Genomic DNA, 23,496 nt, shown 5'->3' on the forward strand with positions numbered 1-23,496 from the left:
CATTGCTATCATGATTATATGTCTAGACAGGATATGAATATACTGACTTAGATAAATAGAGATAATGATTCTGCCATGTACCATTTTAATTTAGATGCTTATTTAGGAAACAAACCTGTTGTGTTTTTATCTATACATTGTTGTCTGTACATAGTAGCCATATTAAAGAAATTTTATGGAAGTAACATTTACACTAGGTCATTTAAGAATTGGTTTCTGATTACCTTACAGTTATAGTTCAGTTATCGTTTGGTAGAGACCAGTATTTTTAGAGCACTTTTTAGTGTAGTGTCCATTTGCGTAGTACCTGTTCATGTGAGGAAAACATTTGGGGAAACATTTCTTTTAAATACTTTTTATTTAACAGGTAAACAGGTAGTGTCTTTATTCTTTGAATTCCGGCACTTTGCTTATGGATGTGTTTCAATAAAGAATAAGAAAAGTGAAGTTATGCTAAAAATTGAAGTTTCATGCTTTGTTGGATTTTACTTAAATCAGTGAACAGTAACAGTATTTTGAAGATACTGTTCTGCTACTCTTTAAAATTTAAATTTGAAAGGAATAATCTTGTTGGTGTTGATCTAAGTTTACTTGCTGGCTGAATGCAAACCTGAAACAAGCAGCCTTGACTCTGGTCTGTGCATTTTTCTATTTTAGTGCTTCAGCAGGGTTTGGAAATCTGGATGAAAGTTCCCTGGTCCGAACAAGTGGTAGTGACCTTAGTGCAGAGGACAGAGAGCTGTTGACAGCTTATCATCACAGTTTTGATGATGAAAAAGTGGATCTTGACCTTATTATGCATTTACTTTATAACATCTGTCACAGTTCTGAGACTGGTAAGTATAAACACACACTCCCAATAAATGACTGTACTTTCAGCCTTTGGTAAATCCTGCCCTTCTTTTGGAAACACTAAATAGGTAAAACCTTCCAAATGCTACTCTGCACAGTACTGATGTGTATTTTAAGTGAATTTGCTGCTAAACACTGCCAACGCCCTTTTTTTTCAGGAGCAATTTTAATATTTCTTCCTGGATATGATGAGATAGTTAGCCTGAGAGACCGTATTCTATGTGATGACAGGAGATTTGCTGACAATGCGCACAGGTAAAGCCTCTGGTTCCTATGGTTGAGGTTTTCATTGTGTCTTTTAAAAATACTTCAGTGTACTCTTTGTCTTGCACTAGATATCAGGTTTTCATGCTTCATTCAAATATGCAGACTTTGGATCAGAAGAAAGTACTTAAAAGTCCTCCTCCTGGTGTGCGCAAAATAGTAAGTTTTAGAGGACTTTATCAGATACTGTATGAATCTCTTTTGTCTTTGCTTTTAACTACAGTTTTGGTTGTTTTATTTGCAGATTCTTTCTACAAATATAGCAGAAACCAGCATAACAGTCAATGATGTTGTATTTGTTATTGACTCAGGCAAGGTGAAAGAGGTATGATTGGTTAAAACTTTCTGTGACAAGTAAACTTCCTAGTGTTATTCTACAACACATAATAGGTAAATTTTAGAGGACTGTTTTCTTATAGTAGGCTGACAGCTAGTGCATGTCAAGCAACAAAGATCACAGAAGTTTTGACATTTATTTTATGACAAATACTGTAAATAATTAGCTTTGGATAAACCTTGTAAAAACTGTTGAAGATTGATATGCTAATGTACTTTGTAAAAATTTATAGTTTCTGTTAGTTGTTTTAAACAAGTCCATCTGTTTAGACCACCAACTTTCTGAGACTTAAGAGAACACTGGGAGTTCCCTTTGTCCTACTATTGTGTCAAGTCGAAATCAAAGCCATTAAGTTTTTAAGTATTGCTTCTGATGAGTTGAATGCCCATTCCCAAATTATGTGTGAAGGAAAGGAGATATAGTATGATGAGGTAGTTTAAGACCTATGTCTTTGAAAATGAAGTTGGATTTCATAGAGGAGATAATGCCAAATTTCTAAAGTTCCTGTGGTAATACAGTTTTTCTGGAACTTTGGATCAAATGTAAGAAAATAAGGATGTGATTTCCAAGTAAGACAAAGACGACTTTTAACAATACAACAACATTTTTCTTTCCTGATTTGTGATAATTCAAAATACAGTCTGTATCTTTTATTGATTCAAAATTACCTCCTGAGACTAGAAAGAAAACTTCAATTTAGGAAACTATGGCACAAAGATAATGTAGAACATGTATTATAAATTCAATTGAAAGGAAGTACTTCAGAGCATACCTTTGTGCCAGAAGCTGCTGATGTTAGTTCAAATTATTTTTTCTGTTTTGCAAAGAACTTCTGTTAAAAGCTTATTAATAAACTTTTTATTTCACATATCGTGGTTAATTGTGGTTTTATGTTCCTTACTCTGCTTTTATAGAAGTCTTTTGATGCACTGAGTTGTGTTACAATGCTGAAGATGGTGTGGATTTCAAAAGCCAGTGCTATCCAGAGAAAAGGCAGGTAATAATTGCTAATATCTGCTTATTTTGCAGATATTCACCATCCCGTATATTAAGAGTAAATTGCAAACCTATAGCAGCCACACTGGGTAATTTTTCTAGGCTAGTCCAGTGTCATGTTGAACAATGGTTAATACTTCTTCTCTGCAGTAAATGAAGGGTCATGTATTTTCTTGGACTAATTTCCCAAGATACAGAGAAGCAGCACTCAAGAATGTCCCAGAACTTATATTAGGTCTAGGTTGTTGTCCCCTGTGAACTTAATTCCTCTTTCTGCCATGTAGCACCAGCAGCCATTGTAACTTGTCTGTGGGCAAAGGACTACCTACTGCTTGTTTTTAATTGATATCCTGGCATCCCTTTTGTAGAAGTGACACCGAGCAGTGATTCTTTATTGACCAGCTCCAGAGTATTCATGACTTTGTATATTCACCAGGATGCTCAAGATCATATTCTTCCCAGCACAATGAGTGAGGGCTGAGAAGTTGTGTGTGTAGACAGCAACAAATGCCTGTTTGGAGATAAAATGTTGTCATTATCCTCCAGGTTTTTGAGCATGAATTGTGAGCATTTGCTGTCTCTGTTCCTTCATTCACATGTTTTTGGGTCTTCATTTTGCCATTTACATCTAGACTTCTAACTGGGGAATTTGAAGAGGAAGAAACAAAGTTCCCAACTTAGGTTCCCTGTGGCACAAGATGACTGAGATTTGGATTGATCTCAAGTTAGCAAAATTATATCACTTTATTTAGATAGGTCTTGCTTCTTTTTTTGTCCAGATTTTTCTTATAATAAAATTATAAGTATTTTGTTATAATAAAATTACATAAATTTCCACACTGTCAAAAATAATTAATGTACTGGAAAACTCTTTTAATTCATATGAGGGACTTCCTCTTAAGAACAAAATTACCATTCCCTTAGACCTTTTGCATTTGTATTCTAAGTTTGTGTGGGTTGTTTTTTGTTTGGTTGGGTTTTTTTAAAAAAGAAACTCTAATTTTCACAGCTTCCCACATTTTATTTTCCAGGGCTGGGCGCTGTCAGCCTGGAGTCTGTTTTCGTCTCTTCAGTAGGCTCCGATTTGAGAATATGTTGGAATTCCAGACTCCAGAACTTCTAAGAATGCCACTTCAGGTATGTGTTCACTTAGAAGTTAAAAATTCTAAAAAATGTATATCACCAGACCATACTAATAACTCCAAAAAGGTGTGTAAATATTTTCTCTTTCCCAAACTTTAATAGTATTTTTCTTCTTTTTAATTTGCAGGAGCTTTGTTTACACACAAAACTTCTGGCTCCAATTAGTTGTTCAGTTGTTGACTTTCTTATGAAAGCTCCTGATCCTCCACCAGCTTTAATTGTGAAAAATGCTCTGCAAATGCTCAAGGTCAGCAGAGGAGTACAATTCAGATGGGAGTTGTGTTTAAGTAGTATTTGTGGTTTGGTAACATATCTTGCTGACTTTTAATTGTACTGAAAGTCTTGTTCACTTACTTAAGGATGCTTTGAAATTTTGTTTGTTTTCATTTTGTGTGTGTGTGTATGTATTTTTCCATGTTAAGAGAAGGGACTACTGTAAAATCTTGAATTGAAACTAGTTTGACTTGCTTCTTTAGTGTTTGGGAGTTTTGGGAGCAAATCCAGGTGATGTAATTAATATCTTTTGTGCTTTCATTGTTAATTAATTTTGCCCCCTCACCCCTTCTTCCCATTTTCCCTACATCCCCACCTTTTTTTCTTTTTTCAAACAGACTATAGATGCCATGGACCCTTGGGAAAATCTCACTGAACTTGGATATCATCTCACTGAATTGCCAGTGGAGCCACACCTCGGTAAAATGCTGTTGTGCGCCGTTGTTTTGAAGTGCCTGGATCCTGTCCTGACCATTGCCTGTGCTCTTGCCTACCGAGACCCCTTCGTGCTGCCCGCGCTGGCCTCTCAGAAGCGGGCGGCCATGCTGTGCAGGAAGCGTTTCACTGCGGGAACCTTCAGCGACCACATGGTGCTTCTCAGGGCTTTTCAGGTATCCTTTCAGAACAAGGACTGCTCATGCATCCGAGTAAATGACCTACCAGCCACGCTGGACATAGAGTGGTAGACTATGGCCTTCCTGTATATTGGACTCACATTCTGAGGGACACAGTTTGTCTGACTTTTTCAAACCTGATTAAATTCTGTAAGTTCCAGCACGATGCCACTTTATATCCTGTTACATGGGTAACTTAAAATAGCAACCTTGACATAGTGATCTTTATAATAACGTAGTGAACTTAAAATAAAGTTAATTATTATATTTCAGTGAGGGAATGGGGAAAAAAATCTAGTAGTTAAATAAATCAGGTTCGATACATTTACTTTGGTTAATTTTAGTGACATAAATGTAGCTTTTAGAACTCTGCATTTTTGAATTTTAGATATTTAAATTAGTAGGCAAATGTGCAAATGTTAAAAAATTATTCTTTACAGGCATGGCAGAAGGCACGCAGTGATGGCTGGGAGAGAGCCTTCTGTGAAAAGAACTTCCTGTCTCAAGCCACAATGCAAATCATCGTAGGAATGAGAACACAGTTGCTTGGCCAGCTTAGAGCCTCAGGTAAATAGGTTAGAAAAACTTCTAATGTTATTTTAGAGTTAAGTGTTTACAAATTGTAAGGAAAGTAGTATTTACTTGTCATTTTCCTTTCTAAGTTGAAAAAGAACAGTACATATTCATGCTGGGCATGGGGGAGATGGTAGGGTAAGAAAATGTGGCCGGGGAGTAGCTGGCCTAACTGAAGGCCGCCTGATTGTTCAACATCCTGCTGTCTTGCAGTGTGAGACATGTTTCCTTGGATTTTTATGTTCTAGTAAATTTTTTCCTCAGACAGTTGTTAAAATGAGTTCAGACCCTAGGTTCTGAGGTAGAGTCAGTTAATTTCAGCTCAAGCTGGATGTTCCTGGAGAGTGTCCTGAATAATGAAATCCCTTTATGCCTTACTGTCAGTGTGTCTGATCTTCACGTGCCTTGCTTGTTCCTTGCATGCTTCTCTTGATCCAATGGCAGTTCATGGTCTGGGGTCTTCCATTAACTCAGTGTGGGCAGCCCATCACCTGCTCGTATATTACCGCTTCAGCCAGCCTTGGGCCACTTTCGAGGTCTCATCCTTCATCCAAAGATATCTTTTACTTCCTCTGCTTAGCTGTTCATGCTAACAAACAGTTCACCTGCACTATATTTAAAGTTCACCTACTCTAGGTTTTGAGCAGGGTGAACTCATGCTAAGTTGTAAGCAAGTTGCAATTAAATGACGCAATTTCTAATATTCTGTTAGGAAGTATTGTAAAAAGTAGTTCTATTTTGCATCAGTGTGAAACCCCTTACCAGGAAGGAGTTCAGTGTAAGGGTTTCTTCTTGGTGCTGTTAATGTTGGCAGTTGTGAAAAATGCAACTAATTTGTAGTTTATTTAATTTTTGTTTTTCAAATTCCTTTTGAGAAGCAAAAAAGGAGATATAACACAGTTTGGACCTCCTTCTTTCTTCAGGTTTTGTTAGAGCCAGAGGAGGAGCTGATATTAGAGATGTTAATGCTAACTCTGAAAACTGGGCTGTAGTTAAAGCTGCCTTAGTGGCTGGGATGTATCCCAATCTCGTGCATGTAGACCGACAGAGCCTGGTTTTAACTGCACCAAAGGAGAAGAAAGTGCGATTTCATCCAACCTCTGTTCTTAGTCAACCTCAGTATAATAAGGTAAAGACACTTTGAACGTTTTAGAAAATATTTTTTCTGGCGGGTGGTAGAATGAAAAATTGGAGTTGATGTATTTTTCCAGTATTTCAGTTAGTCCTGCTAAGTGGAACAAGACAAAATATTAAAAGAAAAAGCTAGTTGTAGAAGTATGAGGTAACAATCTCTGCTCCTTGTTACGAAGAAAAAGTTCTGCTCTGAAACTGATACTTCTTTAGATCCTCTTTTAAAGCAAAATATCTTTCTTCAAGGTAATAGGATAACTTTTAAGTCTGGTTGAATATACTTGTGCTTTTCTTATTCTTGTGTATGTAAATATTTATGTATTTATTTCTACATACATAAAATAGGAACTAAGTTTAAAATTTGTTTTAATGACCCATAGATGATAAAATAACCTAGTCTTATTTGCTCCTGCACAGATTCCCCCAGTGAATGGCCAAACTGCAGCTGTTCAGGCACTCCCTACAGACTGGCTGATATACGATGAAATGACGAGAACTCACAGGATAGCAAACATCAGGTGCTGTTCTGTTGTAACACCCATCACTGTGGCTCTCTTCTGTGGACCAGCTAGGTTACCAAGTACTGCTTTACAGGCATCTTCATCCTGTCAAGGTATACCAGAGTCTGGATTTGGAATGTTTGCGTTTGTATTATACTAGTATGTGGTTTGGAAAACTTATTTTGCAAGTCTATTTTCTACATAATTTGGCTATTTTTTGAAATACAGAGCTATATATACTTCCTGTATCTGTTCAGGAATAATTTATAGGCTGTGTAACAAATGTCTTGAGTTTTGTGAATCCTTGTAAGTTCATAATCTTTACGATTCTGGAATCTCAGAAATTACAGTATAGTTTTCAAAAAAATAAAAAATGTAACCAAAATGTTTAAAGACAGTACTAATGCTAAGAAGTGTAGCATGTATATTTTTTCTACAGCCTAGTTTATTTGATACTTTGAACCAGATGATTCAAACTGAATAATACAGTTACAGTTAACATGGCAAATAATCGTATTGCTTTCAGTTGACACGTGCATTTTAAAGATTATTTTCTACTGATAACTTTTAATGTCAATTAGCCGTATTATTAGCTAGAAGTAGTAGACAACTTATTAAAATTTCCTTTTTTCATATTTAAATGGCGTGCTGTAAGAATAGAAGCAAAAGTAATCTTATCTGTTGTCAGTTCTATAGAAATACTAGTTTGAAGTAAGAGTCCAGGCTGACTTTCCTGACTGCTCCAAAACTGTTACCCTTAAAATAATGTTATTGCTGATTGAATTGCACTTTGAAAAAGGAATCCTAAATAGCCACGTGCATTTATATTTTTTTCTTAATCATTATACTAAGATAGAAAGCATAGAGCAATATGTGGTTTTGCAAACAACTTCAGGCAAAGCTTTGATAATGGCTTGTTATTGGTGAAGGTGCATGAAAAAGTCAGATCACATCAGTATAGGTGTTTATGTAGTAGGGCTCTTAGGAGGTCTGGGAACCCGTTCTTCTAACTGAAGCAAAGGCCTTCCCTGGGATGTACATGCGGAAATGAAAAAGTGTATTTACAAATGTTTACATTTTAAGTGAAAATTTAGAAGGAAAATTATCTTATTGCTGGCAATATAGTGATGTTCAAGTTTTTTATGTAAATGTAAATAATACAGAAATGTTAATGCATTTTTTTATACTTCATTCAGGAGACAGGGTATCCAGTGATAGCAGTGACAGTGAGATGGAGGACAGAACAACTTCTAAGGTATCATTACTGAAGCTAGATGAATGGCTCCACCTCAAACTGGACTCTGAAGTACGTAATCTATCACTTCCATGCTTGTTTTGTGTATATTTATGCCATACCATCCTAAAAGGATTCTTAAAACAGTTGGATAGCCAAAAATTTGCTGTAAGAATGGCTATTGTGATCCCTTCAAGTCTCTCAAATTTACAGGAAAACACACTAACTTTTAGTTAACTTTTAGTTCATGCGTTCAGTAAGAAATATGGAAAACACACAAACATGGACTCAATCTTCTTTTGCCCAGGCTAGTCATTTGCGTGAATTCACATATTCAACATCCAAGTTGTAGGGTTTCCTATGGATTGATGCAACCCATAACTCTTAAATCTTGCACCTGTGAGCAAAAAGGAAGAAAGAATTAGTTACCTAGCCAACTGCAAGTGTTCATCCTTCTTCCTCTGTCATGGTGTGGCTGTCCTACATATCACGCTGGGAAGCAGGAGAGCCTCAGCAGTCAGCTGCTGTTGGATTTGCTTGGGAAGCAGTTTGGGTATCTGATGTTTTATGATTTCCAGCTTGGCAGTTTGATCCATTTCCATAAGTTGGGAGATTCTAAAGAAACTGGCAGACAAAAGAAAATGGCTGCAGGAAGCAGCAGGGTGCGGGAGTAGTGGCTGTGTAATGGCTCTTCTGCTGTTTGTGGTCTCCTGTATTGCCTTTGTGGTGTTGTGCCAGTACACAACACCTTGGCTTGAGCTGGGTTAGACAAAATTTGAGCAGGAGTTGGGAGAATAGTAAAAATGTCATATTGTGTATTTCCTCTTCTGAGAGGATGACTTAAGTTGCTTGACTAAAATGGAGCACCTGAAACTGGAGCTGCTGAAAGAAAATTGCTGTCAGGTTTTATAAAAAGAAGAAAAGAGCCTTAGCCTTTGAGGATACAAGTCTTCTGGTTATTTTGAAGCTCTGATGGTGTTAGAAGGTAGAGTAACCAGAGGTCTTTTCCATCAAGTATGTCTGAAGAGCCCATAAATACAAACTGAACTGGCAGGAAGGGCATTAGACATGAAAAGACTGCTTTTAAAGAAAAGAGAAATTTTTAAAGTGAAAAATGAAAAATCCTGTGTGTTTACCATAGAATTTTAAGTTTTGTGCAGTGCAGCATGAAATGGTTTAGAAATTATCTTGGACCTGAGGACAGAAAAGATAGCAGCATAATTTAAATGTAAGTTTTCTTCCCTCCTGAGCCCTTAGACTTGCCTTTCAGTTTGCCAGAATGCCACGTGCTGCCTGATAGGAAAGACATAGGATGCCCTTTGCCTAACTGATGTATTTTTTATTAGTCTTTAACAGAACTGCAATTCATTACAGGCTGCTGGCTTGCTGTTGCAACTCAGACAGAAGTGGCATAGCTTATTTCTGCGTCGCATGCGAGCTCCTTCTAAATCGTGGTCGCAAGTTGATGAAGCAATTGTAAGAGCAGTTGTAGCTGTTTTAACTGCTGAAGAACAGTCTGCAGGTTTGCAGCAGCCTTCAGGAATTGGTCAGAGACCAAGACCTGCGGTTTCTGAAGATTTTCTTGTACCATCTACATGGAGGTCAGCTAACACCAGAAGTGCAGCAGAAACTGAATTCTCTGACTCCTCTAATGCTGAAAAGTAAGATGTTGAGATCTTCCAGAGACTGTAGCTTGTAATTTATTTATCTGTAAAAACATCACTTGAATTTCTGCTAGCTTTAAGAAGAAAGAAACAATATAAATACAGCTGAAAGCTTTGAAACTGCCCTGTGCTGAGTTGTTAGTTGTGGTTTCATTGAGAATTATTTATTACATATGCTAGCTGTTTGGGAAAGCAGTCAGAAATAGTGTCCATGAGTTGTACTCCTTGGGAAGTAGCAGAAGAGGTTTAACCATTACAGAGTGAATGCATCCTTTTTTATTTAGTGTTTAATATGTTTTGGAATGACTAGTATATATGGTCATCTAGTAGGCTGATATGTAGGTATAAATTATTCTGTGGCCTCTTGAAAAAGTCAGGGTCTGTTGTGTATCTACCTTTACATTTTAGAGTTCTGATGAGGTCTACACGTCCCATACTTCATCAGCCAAAGACGTACAAACGAAAAAATATTTTACACTCCAAACAAACTTCAGATGACAGGTCAGATCGATCATCAGTGAAATCTGCAGACAGCAGTAGCTTCCCTAGCCCCTGTGCTAGTCCATCTTCTCCAATGTCTGGGAAGGTACAGTTCTTATAAACATATTACCCTGCTCTTCAAAATTAATAGAATCTCTTGCAGATATCTTTCAGAAACTATCAGGTATTGTATTGATAAATTAAGAAGCTAACTTAGATTTTCATTGTTAACAACCACATAATATTTATTTTGGAATCAAAAATCACGAATAAATATCTTTGTTCTAAAAGCTATTCAAAGTAGGAAAAAAAATCAATTTTGAGGTGTTTGGTTGTTTTTTTTTTTTTTTTTGAAACTTGGTATAATAAACAGTGACAGTGTGTACAGTACATGCATTTCTGAATTCTGTGGATTCGGTCTTCCTCTGCTTCTGTTACAGCATACATTGGTACTGATTCTCTTTAAGTTTTGTGTTATCTGCAACATTAGGACTGCTTAGCAGTTTTTTTGATGATTATTTATTAAAGCATACATTTGTAGTGATGGTATTTTCATAAATCTTCCTGTATTTTTTAAATTCAGCCAGTGTTACAGGGAGAAAATTTGTTTCCTGAAAATGGAAATGCAAGTGTGCTGCAGGCTACAGTCTAGAGTGATTAATTATCGTGTTGTCTGAAGTTGTCTCAGACTTCAAAAAATTGTAATTAATCACTAGACTGTGTAGGCTTGTTCTGCCATAATAGTTTGCTGCCCCTCATGAATTAATTATAATTTTGAAAAATACTTAAAAATGTAAAATAGATGTAAATATACTTTCAATGCAATTCTGACAGGAACAGCTGATAGATAGTATATTTCTTGTATAACCTTGGACAAGAGAGGAAAAACTCCTTGAAAGGTCTGTCTGCATGCGTGTAGAACTTCAGAGCTAAAGCTTGGTTTATTTTATTTATTATTTTATTGTATTTTTTGTTATTGTATTATTATTTTACTGTATTATTATTTTATTGTATTTATTAATTTAATTTAATTCTTTCAGGTTCCCAAATCACCTTCACCAAGACAAAATAAGCCAGTTCGGTACTTTATAATGAAAAGTAGCAACTTGCAGAACATTGAGATTTCTCAGCAGACGGGTATATGGTCCACTATGCCAAGCAATGAACGAAAACTGAATGGAGCCTTTAGGCAAAGCAGCATGGTTTACTTAATATTTTCTGTCCAAGGGTCTGGACACTTCCAGGTGAGTCCTTAGCTAATACCAACTGTTGGTAGTGGTTGATGGTTTTGGAAAGTGCAGCAGATGGCTGTGTACAGTATGGAGAACTTTGCTTATGACTTCTCACTCCATAATTAGTACTGTGCCAATGTCTCTGATTGCTGAGGAAGGGTACTTCATTCTTCTCCAGAGTAGTCCCTTTTAATGAACTAAATTTTTCCCTCAAAGGATAAAACTAGGTTGTCTCCAAACATAATGAGTCAGAATAATGTTTCTACCCTGCATAAATGCTTTAAAACAGCAGCAGTGGAACAAACAAAGAAATCCATACAAAGCAGGGAATTTCTGACTTTTTCACTGCATGCCAAAATAAATGTTGTAAGTGAAAAAGAAGATACAATCAAGTCACAGCTTTCTAAAGCCAGGAAACTCATGTGTCTTTAATGCAAGTTTTAATAAAAACTGTTCTGCTGGAACTGTAGTTTCTCAAAGTTAGGAAGCTGGAAAGTCATGGCCATGTTTCTTTCAGAGCTGTCTTGAGTTCACATTTAGTGAGGTATTTGTCAGCAGTTTGCTGACGTATTTGTGGCCAGTTTAAAGCTAAAGACTTGGCCTGCTAGTACAAAGTTGCAGGTTAACTGTTTTGTAGAGCCTGCTAAACTCAGTTGCTCCAAGTAAAGAAAGTTCAATTTATCTCTTTATGTATTATAAACTATTAATAGAAGTCAGCGAAACTTAAAATTTAATGAACCAGTCCAAACATAGAGGTATGGATGATACCACTGAAGGATTGTTCTGAAATGTACGTATGTGTACAGTGATTTGGCAAATGCAAATGCCATATTAGAAAGTAATTTTCAGCATGCGGTTTGAATCTGTTGTACTGGTGCTCTTAGACAAGAACGCTGGGAGGGGAGGACACACTGAACTCAGGATGTAGGTGGATTGTGTTGCCTTGCCCTTCCAGTTTTGACAATGCACTTATCTTCATGGGAACGTGAGATAAACATTTCTAATAATATTTTCTTGCCTCAGGTGTCTCTACTTTCCACCTGTATTTTTCCCCTGTTCCTTTTATTAATTTTCATTTATTTTCATTTAAGGCTTGAGCTGTCTAGGACTGTATGACTTACAGCAGCAGTGTGTGCGGGTAACCTTAGGCAGTGCACTGCATCTCTTGGACTCCTAAGTCATAACTGGAGTAAATTCACCTGAACAGTTGATACATTGTGCATGGTCTGGGTTTATTTTTGTTTTGTTTGGTGTGTGTGTTTAAAGGGTATCCTTAAATAAATTGAAGGCAATCTTGGATTTGTGGTTTCTTTCATTTAATTTCTGAATACTTGTCTTGTTGGAATTTCTTTTAGCTTCATTAAAAAAGAAACTTTAAGCAGCTTTAATTTATTTCTTTGGAGAACAGCTCCTCATTTTTAATTGTATATGAATGTTTATTAACAAAGAGGGCATAAGGGAAAGAAGGATGGAAGGACGAACAGAAGGAAGGAAGAGATGTTTGAAAGAATTTTGTACAAGTAGTGAGGTATAGCTAATGGTCATAGAACATTCATCTTGATACCTTGCACTTTTTACAGCAGCTTTTCAACCTCTTTAAAAAGCCTCTTGAATGTTAATTGTGAAAGATTAATTGAAAGATATCCTTTATGCTCATATTCTAGAAGGTATATTTGAGGTGGAAAAAACAAATTATACTTCTGACTTTCTAGGTGTAAACATTTTGGGAGATCCAGCTTCATGTGTGTGAGTGTTTGAATCAATCACTGAAACTAATTTGAAAGTTTCATATGAAGTCCACTCATTTATTTAATTCCAGCATAAATAGATATGCTCTCATTATGTCCGTTCTTTCATATTTAAATTTTTCTTCCAGGGTTTTGCTAGAATGTGTTCATCAATACGGTGTGAGAAAAGTCTGGACTGGGGATCTGCTGGACTTGGAGGTGTATTTAAGGTGGAATGGATCCGAAAAGAAAGCATTCCTTTCCAGTTTGCACATCATTTGCTCAACCCTTGGAATGACAATAAGAGAGTACAAATAAGCAGAGATGGCCAGGTAGTTATTATTCTCTTCTAAAGCCATCTTTACTTGGTGGAACTGTATTTTCTTTATTAGCTTGTTCAGCCTTGAACTCAACTGTGTTCATGTATGTATTAATCTGAATCACAGTTCCTCGGAGCGCATTGTAGCTTCAGCTAATGCATAATTACTGATGCAGTAGTGAATTTGTTAAAATCAAACCAGTTTCTTGCTTAATGTTGTTTTTTAAAAAAATACTTAAAGCTGGATTTTTTCAGAAGTATTGTTGGTGGTTTTCTTTTAATTTCTGGAGGTTTGTCTCCTGTTTGATTCAGATGTGTCCTCTGAGATAAAATAGTCTGTCATACCCAAATAACCATTCATAATTAGAGGTTTGCATTTTCTGTAAAGCCTCAAAAGACTCTTGATATTTGAGGCAGAATAAAGCTTAGTACTGTTCTCCAATCTGTTAACGCTAAATGCAACTACAAAAAGCCAGAAAAGAATTTGCACAAGAATTCTCTGCAGCAGTTTTTGTATTCTCCTCAGTCCCCTCCCAAAACATCTCCTTGATAAAAGATTCTGGAGCTAAACTTTTTGTATTGTCTTCTCACTGCTTCCCCAAAAACTCTTCAGTTGAAAAATAAGGAAAGTATTGTAAGAACAAGGAAAGGAACATAGCATATGTTGAAGTTGACAGTGCATCTCCTCTGAGTGGCTCTTAAGACCTAAAGAATCTGAACAATACCAAAAATAAATGATTTATATTACTGTCTGTGATTCCACCAAGAGCCACTGCATTGTCTGTGACCTGCCTTTCCACATTCTCCACTGCATTTAATGGAATTAAACCTAAAAGATGTGGAGAATAATGATCTTAAGTTAATAAGGAAGTGGCCTGTGGAACGCACAAATTGTATGGCGCATCTGTTCTAGTGATGATATCTTCATTAAGAATTCTTTTTTGAGAACTGACATCTTGCCTGAAACAAGAAACCCCAAACAACTGGTAGGTGAGGGTTGCTTATGAATGTTTCTAATCTGCTGTTGACGCCTTTTTGTAGGGATAGTTCTAATATAAGTTACAATAGCAAAAGTAATTATTTCAGAAAGACCACCAGCAACCTCTTCTAAGGATTTTGTAATTAATAGTTTTTACATGCACAATGGCAGCAGTGCTAATAAATTTTCTAATTTCCTTATTGCTTCTAGGAGCTCGAACCACAAGTTGGAGAGCAGTTGCTGCAGCTTTGGGACCATATTCCTTTGGAATGAAAAAACTCAACTGATTAAGCATGTCAGATAATGAGATGGAGGTAGTTATTATTTCATGTATTGCATTCTGGTTTTATGATGGAGGAGCAGGTCTCAAATTATATCATTTCAGTACTGTCATTTGTAGCTTCTGGAAGAACAGGTACACAGAGAACTAAATGTTTTCTTCCTTTTGATTTTTTCTAGCTGACATTGAAACATCAGCTCTAACCACTAGAACCAACAGCATGCCTACAATACCAAGATCAGGAAGAAGGTGGCACAACAAACGAATTCCTGAAGCTCTTAGTCATGCTAGCTCTTAGCTAGCAGTGGAAAAAAAGAGGGAATTATGTTTGTTTCAGTGTTTCCTTGTAAAAAATGTCAATAAGGTTATCCACGAGTCTTTTTTTGACTGATTATTTTTTTCTACAGTAGTGGGCAGATACTTGAAAATGTGGTAAAGTTCAAAACTAAGTTTAAAGCAACGCACCGCATGTAAGTTGTTTGTGGGTTTAAAATAGCCCAGCAGACAGTTTACATTCAAAGCGTTCTCAATCCAGTAAATGTATGAAAGAAGCCAGTTTAATGTTAATTAATCATTCTTGCAGTTTGATTAAAATAAATAAATTGAGAATAGATGTCTCCAAATATGTTGGGAGATTCTGTAATTGTTTGATGAACTTCTGTATCCATAGTACAAGAGAGAAGGATATAGTCAATTACAAACAACTAGACAGCTAGAGAACATTAGTTTTTGAATTCTAGTTTAAATACAGAAGGGAAAGAAGCATGAGACTTTTTTGAGTGTGGATTGATCCAGTGGTATTTCTAGTTTCAATTTTTTTGCCCGTAAAAATACTCACACTTTGACAAGCTGAAACAATCTTTCAGAGGCCTGTGGCCAAATGGTATTCCTAATAGTTCACTAACTTGAGCATTGTTATAAGATTTCTACTCCTTTTATAAAAAATAAAAAATAATTGCCAAAAGTACATTGGCACCAGTTGCTTCATCTTTCGATGTAGTCTTCAATTTTTCTTTCTTTCTATACCTTGTCTTTCAAGTTCATTTCTTTCTTCTATACTACTGCTGTTTTCATTTATTGGGCTTTTCCTTAGTCATTAACATACTGTAATGTAAGGCTGTTGCAAATTCAGTCTGCTCACTGTCAGCAATGTTGCTTATTCTTGAGTTAAACTGAGAGCTTTTTCTGCTTCTGAGCTTCTACTTAGTTTCTCATGTCTTCTTAGGATGTTCTTATAGTTCAGACTATCCCATGTATTCATTAACTCTGGCACAGCATCATTAGAAATTTAAGTTAGACCTGAAAAAGGCTACTGCAGGGCCTTGTGCAGTCAACAAAAAAGCTGCCAAGAATATGAATGGCTGTGAAAGATAAGGAGATGAAAAAGGTATCCAGAGATTTAAAAGAAAAGGGATCTTTAGGCATTTAAAAAACAAACAAACATCTTAAAAAATATATGTATAATATGTTTTCATCTTGAATCCAGAGCTGAAGACTCATTTGCACCAAGTAGTGTTCTTTAAAATCCATCTCCTCTCTCTTTTTTTTTCCTAGGGAGACATTTATTACTTGTTTAGCACCCTCTTTAATTGATATAAAAATAGTAAATATAACCTACAGGAACCCTGCTCTTAGAAAACAGTCAGATTTTTGGCATGTTGCTACTTCTCTCTGCCAGTCAAGATGCAATAATTTCATAAACAGGTCTAGGACATGCTTGTCATGTCCTCTCTGACTGCTACCTTTTCTCTCCACATGGTCAAAGTGGTCATTGCTGTTCATTTACATGGCATTTAGAGGAATCCTTATTGAAAGGACCCTAAGAGGTAAACTTATTTCTTTGTAAGAGTAGAAGCTGAAATGTGTTGTTTTTTCCCTAGATCTGAAACTGATGGAAGGGAGGCAGAAAATCTGTACTGAAATGTTCAGCTTCTCAGTGTTCTCATTGAACAAAGTACTTGGCATAAACTGGATTTTTTAGACTTGGTGCCTTTGTCTGTCCTTCAGTTTTTGGGGTTTTTTAAATTGTCTTCATGCTGTCAAATAACCTGTATGAAAAATTTTGTAATGAAACTGTAGATAAAAGCTTTTGTATTGATCTTGCTTGAAGTGCTTCTGCAGTTGTTCTGCAGTCTCTTGGAGCATTCCCAGTTGCCTGTGGGGCAATTGGGATGTATCTATTTGCTGTTTAAGGGAACCATTAAAATTTGGGTTTGGTTCACATCTGCTGGTGGAGGGAAGGTGCTGAGTAACAGAGGTAAGACAAAACAGTATCACTGGATTTGGGAGATCTTAAGGACCTCCTTCTTTAATTTCAAGTGAGGATAAGTACAGCATGGAACTAAGATCCAGATCCAAACTGGAGAGAAGCTGTGTTACACAATGGTTCCTGCTTCTTGTGTTCATTAAAATAGGTGTCTCTGTCTTGCCTGTAGTCTGAATCCTGCTGCAGCAGGCTTTTATACTATGTTTGGCTGGATTACAGGTAATTAGTACCAAATACAGAAGGGATAGATCTGGCTGATACACTACTTCTGGAGGTCTTAAATTAGAGAAAAAAATCATCTGTCTACCATTTAGTGGTGATCCAAGGCCTAAATGAAGTGTAATGTGAGAAGTGGCCTACTGTGTTAGGCAAAACAAACAGACCTTAAAGAGATCTGGTGAAAGCTTAAGACGTGGTAAAAGTTCCTCAGGATTGTATCAGGTGTAGAAAAGGGTGCCAGATCCAACTGGGGAGTAATATCTGGGAGGCAGTCCAAATATTTAGATCCTGGCAGTTTCTTGTGAGGGATATTTTCTGTGATATAGCTCCAGTATTTGATGCAGACCTCCTGGGATGTACAACGGCTACCTGGCTGCTGGTCTTCAGCACGTGAAAAGGCTCTGTCTGGGAGATGACTCTCTGATCCTTCTCATGCTTCTCAGGGCCTGATGTTCTCCTCCATGTTCTGGGTCCTGCTTGCCCAGGGGAGCTGCCACAGGCATGCTGTGTGCCTGGTCCTGTGTGGTGGCTGACTGCTGGCTGGGCCTCTGGATCCCAGTGGAGACCACATGGGCGATTTGTACAAGAATATGGCTCCTGTGCACTGTGTATATGCCATGGGATGAGGTACAGGGCAGCGCAGCCCCCAAGCCCTAAGAGCTTGTGGCTGTGCCCTGCTCACTGTGGTTGCCCCAACAGCTGGGGATCATGTTGTCCTCCATTGGCATCTCTGTGGTCCACTCCTGCAGGACTGGTCCAGGACATTGCCAGAAACGGGAGGAAGAAAACTTCTTGAGACAGAACTTACATTAGTGTGTCCATGGTGCAACCACGCCCTTGTGAATCCCCCCTTATGGGGAAGGAAGCATCCAATACTCATAAATGCTCGTGATCAGAAGGAACAACAAAAGTGACAGGGTCTGCAAAATCTCACCAAGTTTTGTTACTAACTTACACACTTGGCATGGAAATTGCTATGTTTATGTTAGTCCATACCCTGTCCTATACACAAGGCAGAGGGAGAAAGTGCAGAGTGAAAGGGAAAGCAGAGAATAGAACATGAATTAAACAGAGGGAGGGAAAGAAAAAAAATATGCATGAGAGACCACTAGTCCTGGTTCTAGATGACACACTTGGCATGGAAATTGCTGTGTCAGTCCTAGCCTACCCTATATACACATGGCAGAGGGTTTGGGAGAAAGGGATATGGTAAAAGAGAAGGAAGAAAAGGAGAGGTGGATTAAAGAGAAGGAGGGAGAGAGAAAGAAAAAGGGAGAGAAAAAGAGACCAGCAATCCTGGTTCCATCATCAACCCAGATGATGGGATGTCATTCCTGGTTCTGTCATTGATGCAGATGATAAAATAGATGTCCATGGTCCTGTAAGCACTGCCCAGGATTTAGGGGCTTCCTTTCTATGGATAGGTTTACCTGCTCGGAAACCAGGTTTTTTGCTTGCGGTGGTTCTTGCATGATCTTGACTCTGCTCTACAGCCTATGCTCACTTCTTGGCTTTATTCTTACTGTTTTGCTGTACTGTGTTGTGTTTACTTCCAGGCACTCAAACAAGGATGTTTGTCCCAGAGAAGCGGTGTCCTACCTCTGCATGGCCTCCTTCTCCAGTCACAAGTTGTTCTTTCTGATGCGCAGTTATTACAAATAGTGCTGGGTTCCTCCCAACAGCTCTCACATGTTTTTAGCAGGAGTCCTTGGCTGACTCCACAGCCATGCAGTTATCAGTGTTTGAGACACAAACGCAGTGCAGGCCTCTTCTCTGCTGGCATTCTCCACCCATGTTGCTCCCATGGGATGCTGAGCAGGCTCAGGGCCAGCCAGCGTCTCTGGAGCCTGACCTGGTGCTGGCAGTGGGCCACCAATGCTCAGGGCATCCCCCCATGCAGGCAGAGTGGCACTCAGAGCCCGGAGTGCCCACCTGAAGTGGGAGGGATGCTAGCTGTGGACAGCCTGAGCCCTGCTGGGGCCATGGGCTCCCCTCTGGCAGCCCTGCACTGGCCCCTTGCCAAAGGCCTGTGCCCCTTGTGTGCAGGAGTAGTGAGGCTTTGGCCTCTGTCCCTCTGCGCCTGGGCTTGGTGTGGCTTGCCTTCCCTTTGGGGCAGTTCTTTGTCACCTCCTGCTTAGGACAGGTCATGGACTCTGTTATCTTCCCTTTGCTACGGCTCTTGCTTGAGATTCCCACTTACAGCCATAGAAAATATAATGGACAAAACTCCAGAATGGGGCCTGGAATTGAACTTTGTTGGCAGGAAAGGCATAAATATGATCCTTCCAGTGCACTTCTAAGCAGAAGAATTTGGAAGAACAAGCTTTAGCAGGCATTTAAAGCATTTATGAATATTCTGAATGAACTTCCTGAAAAGAAACTTTCGTTGAGGTGATTCTTCCCTGTTAAACTGACTGCAATGTAGTTTCATTGTCTGAAATACTTTCTTGCTTTTTGCCGAGATTTGTGTGGCTCCCCTGTGTTAGTTATAGCTGTGTTCATTGTTTGAACAAGCTGAAAACTCTAGGTATGTCCACTTGTGAGAAACATTTTAGGGAACAGTTCAATGTTGCTGGCTTTTAAATGTGTGTTATCTTTTGTTATCTTTTACTTTATTTAGCTCAACATAGCAATGACACTTAATTTTATAAGTCTCTGAACACATCTGCAAAAATTTGGTATGTTTCCTTTTTTTTCTTTTTTTTTAATATTTAGAAAATATATACTGACTTAGTCTTTGTTTTGTATTTCTGCCTTTTAAAATTACTCCAAAGGTGAAGAGAGTATAACTGGAGTGGTGGTATGGTCTCACAGAAAGAAACACTTTAACAGTGATTGCAGTACTAAGTGATTTGCTTGGGAGAAGCTTATCTACAAATGAGACCTCCATCTTGATTCTTGAGTATCTCAGAGCCAAAAAAAGATTTCTGAAGAAACTTACCAATTGGACTATATGAGATGCTGGTAAATATGGGTTTTAATTCTATGATGTGTACTAGCCTTGTTTTAGGGTATAACATGTAGTCAAGATGCTGTTTCCACTTAATAGCTGTCACTACTGGGAGGTTTTCCTAAAAATGTCTGAATTTCCTCTTTCTTAGTATTTTACATGTAAATTTAATTCTAATTTTATCTGATATTAATGAAATAAATTGATCTGAGATAGTGTCAGCTGAAAGGATGCATTTTCTTACCGAAATAATATTGTTACTTACCTGTTATACAATTAATCAGTCTCTAAAAATCTTCTTATATTACTTTAGAGTGTCCTATTCAATCTTCCTTAGGAACTATTTCCAACGTAAATAAAAAAAGGATTTTTCTTCACTTAAATTTTCTTTTTCTCTTCCCATCAGTCTTCTGGTTTTGGGTTCTAATCAGCTTTCTGGAAGCTCCTGTAAGCACACATGATCACTAGGTGGTGATGTTCTGCCAAAGAACAGCTTAAAATGTGGGAGCTACAGATTCATGAATAAAGAATAAAAATGGCCAGAGAATATACAGATTACAATTATTTAGTTATTGCAGTTTTTCCTTTATAGTTTTGCAAAATTTGTAAGTTCAGGGAGAAAAAATCCTCTTTTCTGGTTGACTTATTTCAAATTTATGAATTATTTGTTATGAACTTTAACTTGAGTAATGGCTTTGTACATGAATAATTACATCTTCCTTCACCAGGCAGTTGACACTACTGCTGTAAAGATTTTGGGAAGGGTGGTGGCATCTGATACTGCATTTTCAAATCTGAAGCTTAAAAATATTCTTGGAGTTGATGCATAAGGGAGTAAAGAAGGTGCGGAGATTGACATGTAGTTATGAGACATTTCTGCTTTCATAAATGTATTTGCTTTGTTATATGTTTTCCTAATCTATAAGGAGGTGCAGAAATGTTCCTTACAACCAGGATGGTCCTCCCTTAAATAAGAGGATAATTGTTCCTTACATCACAGGCAATAGTATAAAGGGTACTTGAACTTTCAGAAGAATCATCTTTTCATAATTTTGAAACAGATGTTAAAACCTCTTTCATTTTTTCCCAAATTCCAATTTCTTGTTTTCTCCTAAAATTTTGACCAGATGGGTAGAATTTGCCTTTCCAATGTACAACAGAAGTCTTGGTCTTTACTTCTGTATTAAAAAGAAGCAGAAAAGACATATTTAGGTCTTTTCTCTCTGGCAGTTGCTGCTTGCAGCTTATGTTATGAAACTTGCAACAATACAGAGCACCTGTATGCTAAAATAAGTGAATTCAGTCATATCTGCCTTTTAATATGTGCTTCTCTGCTGCATGACTCTCCAAATACAAATACTTTCTTTAGTGTGACTACCATTCCTACTTCTGCAAAGTTGTTTGTCTTTGCAATCTCCTTAATGTAGATTAAGAGGGAGCTATGAAACAGAAACACACTGGAAGCTATGAAATAATATAAGAATCTTTTGGATTACCAAGAATTTTAATCTATGAGCACAGTATTTTGGACTGGCTAGGCACAAGGGGAAGGAAATAGTCTCCTTAGTCCACAGCAACCTGTTTTAGGAGTTATTACATGTCTTTGAGAATTGTTCATGTGTGAAATGGTAAACCAAAATTTTCCATCCAGATCCTATTCCTGCCAATTACATTCCAAAACAAGTTTCTGAGGTCTGATTAAATAAAAATAAGAATTTAATTTTCCTCCCTTGCCTCTTCCCCCAAGCATTTTTAGGGACAGTGAAAAACAATTGCCCAAATAACTTATGGCTACCCACCAACTCATAAACAACACAGTCAGTTATGAAATGACCTCTCCAACAGAGGAGGGATAGGGAAAGGCATTGGGACAGGTAGATGCAAAAAGCTCTTCCAAGTCCAGTGATGTCTCTGAGGCTTGTGGGGTAAAAAAATGAAATAATGGGCATTTTTATACCAGCAGAGTAAATGTCTGGTGCAAATGCAACTCATTCTCACAAACAAGTCAATACAGTTTATTTCATTTGTGGCAGTAGTATCAAGCTGTGTCAGCATAAGCAATCTTGCTGTGTAAGCTGCATCTGTCCTGTGGGGGTTCATTAACTTTGCTGTAGACCAAGCCTTTTAGAGGAGCTTCTTGCTTACTTACTGGCAACACACAAAAAATGAAAGAGACATTAGTGACTTCAAATTTTCATCTGATTAATAAGTTCTATATTCATCCCTTAGAAGTGTCATGACTATTTCAGCATTGCTCTGGATACTGATGAACCCCCCTGATATGGGGCTTTAGGCAAAAATCAAACCACACTATGATAGCTTGCTTTTTTCACAGCAGAAAATATGCACCCTGTAAGAAGTTCTGCAGATCTTACTGCTCTACCTCAAAGCTTTTGTCTGTTTTATGCTATATCGAATCATGCTGCAAAAGGAAAATCTTTCCAGAGCAGAAAATAACAAGATCCTATTCTTGATCATATCTTGAAGACACAAGTGCTGTCAGAGAGACAAAACCATCCCAACTCTATGATATTGGAATCTTAAGAAACTGCTGGACAACCAACAGGATGCTGTGCAATTAAATTAGGAGACTAATGTAAAGATGCCTCTGTTTATTACACATATTTTTAATTTCATGATCTCATTTTAGAGTCAAGTAAAAAGTTGTATCCATCAGGATAGGGGGAAGCTTGTCCATGAGCTTACCTGGATTTATCAGGTCCAGAGGATGAGTCCTTAGCATTGCTGGTGAGAGGATCATGTAGCAGGAGTCTGTGGTTATCCAGCAAATTTTTTCTTTTAACCAGAAATATTTAATAAGAAAGTGAAGTAGCATATTCTAGCACATTCCTCTTGCAATAAAACATTTTTCAATCCACAGGCTGCTGGCATTTAGTCCTTTGAAAATCTAATAACGTTTGAAATGTCGTCATTCATAAGGAAATTCTGTTATATTTTCTGAAAAAATAGATATTCAACCATGCTTTCCATATTAAATATTAGGATTTGGTTGAGAAAACAGGATTCACATTTATATTTGAAAACTGTGATTCCTCTGTAAAAGTCTCAATTCTGTAATAACATTTGAGTTTTATAGATTTTTAATGCTGCCACTTAGGAACTTTGCAAACTCCACATCTGGAAAAAATGCACATAATCTGTAATCATGGTAATCTTTTAGGTTAGTTCTGTTTACCTCTGACAAAAAGCCAAATTTTAATATATTTAATTATGCTGCACTTCTTTTATTGTGAACATTAGGAAAAAAGCCACAATTTAAACTTTAAGACTCCTGCTTGTACTCTCAGTAAAATAGCTGTGCTTCTCTTATAGACAATCATGGTATATCTCAGTACCAGCAATGTTCTTTGGGTTATATTGCAAAGTAATAAAATGCTGAAGCCTGTTAACTCTGTTGGTGATGAATTCAGAATGGCATCCATTCTTTCAACATTTGACTGAT

General features: G+C 37.3%; 1 protein-coding gene across 2 annotated transcripts in view; it reads left to right on the forward strand.

Annotated features, from left to right (window-relative positions):
* Positions 1-15,565, forward strand: part of LOC134432379 (3'-5' RNA helicase YTHDC2-like) — a 29,535-nt gene extending 13,970 nt beyond the window's left edge. Inside the window, exons 13-30 of one of the 2 annotated variants that reach the window (XM_063181020.1) lie at positions 658-836; positions 1,011-1,107; positions 1,188-1,275; positions 1,361-1,441; positions 2,368-2,450; positions 3,481-3,586; positions 3,720-3,839; positions 4,204-4,476; positions 4,920-5,046; positions 5,976-6,181; positions 6,601-6,796; positions 7,880-7,989; positions 9,292-9,578; positions 9,990-10,167; positions 11,102-11,305; positions 13,170-13,352; positions 14,529-14,632; positions 14,778-15,565. In XM_063181020.1, the coding sequence (XP_063037090.1) occupies positions 658-836; positions 1,011-1,107; positions 1,188-1,275; positions 1,361-1,441; positions 2,368-2,450; positions 3,481-3,586; positions 3,720-3,839; positions 4,204-4,476; positions 4,920-5,046; positions 5,976-6,181; positions 6,601-6,796; positions 7,880-7,989; positions 9,292-9,578; positions 9,990-10,167; positions 11,102-11,305; positions 13,170-13,352; positions 14,529-14,591 (2,581 nt within the window). In that variant the 3' untranslated portion in view covers positions 14,592-14,632; positions 14,778-15,565. Of the gene's footprint in view, positions 1-657; positions 837-1,010; positions 1,108-1,187; positions 1,276-1,360; positions 1,442-2,367; positions 2,451-3,480; positions 3,587-3,719; positions 3,840-4,203; positions 4,477-4,919; positions 5,047-5,975; positions 6,182-6,600; positions 6,797-7,879; positions 7,990-9,291; positions 9,579-9,989; positions 10,168-11,101; positions 11,306-13,169; positions 13,353-14,528; positions 14,633-14,777 lie in introns of those variants that run through there. The other variant, XM_063181021.1, reaches the window with a different exon arrangement.
* The last annotated feature ends 7,931 nt before the right edge of the window (positions 15,566-23,496 follow it).

The sequence above is a fragment of the Melospiza melodia genome, chromosome Z, assembly GCF_035770615.1.
Source record: "Melospiza melodia melodia isolate bMelMel2 chromosome Z, bMelMel2.pri, whole genome shotgun sequence".
NCBI classification, from domain to species: Eukaryota; Metazoa; Chordata; class Aves; order Passeriformes; family Passerellidae; genus Melospiza; species Melospiza melodia.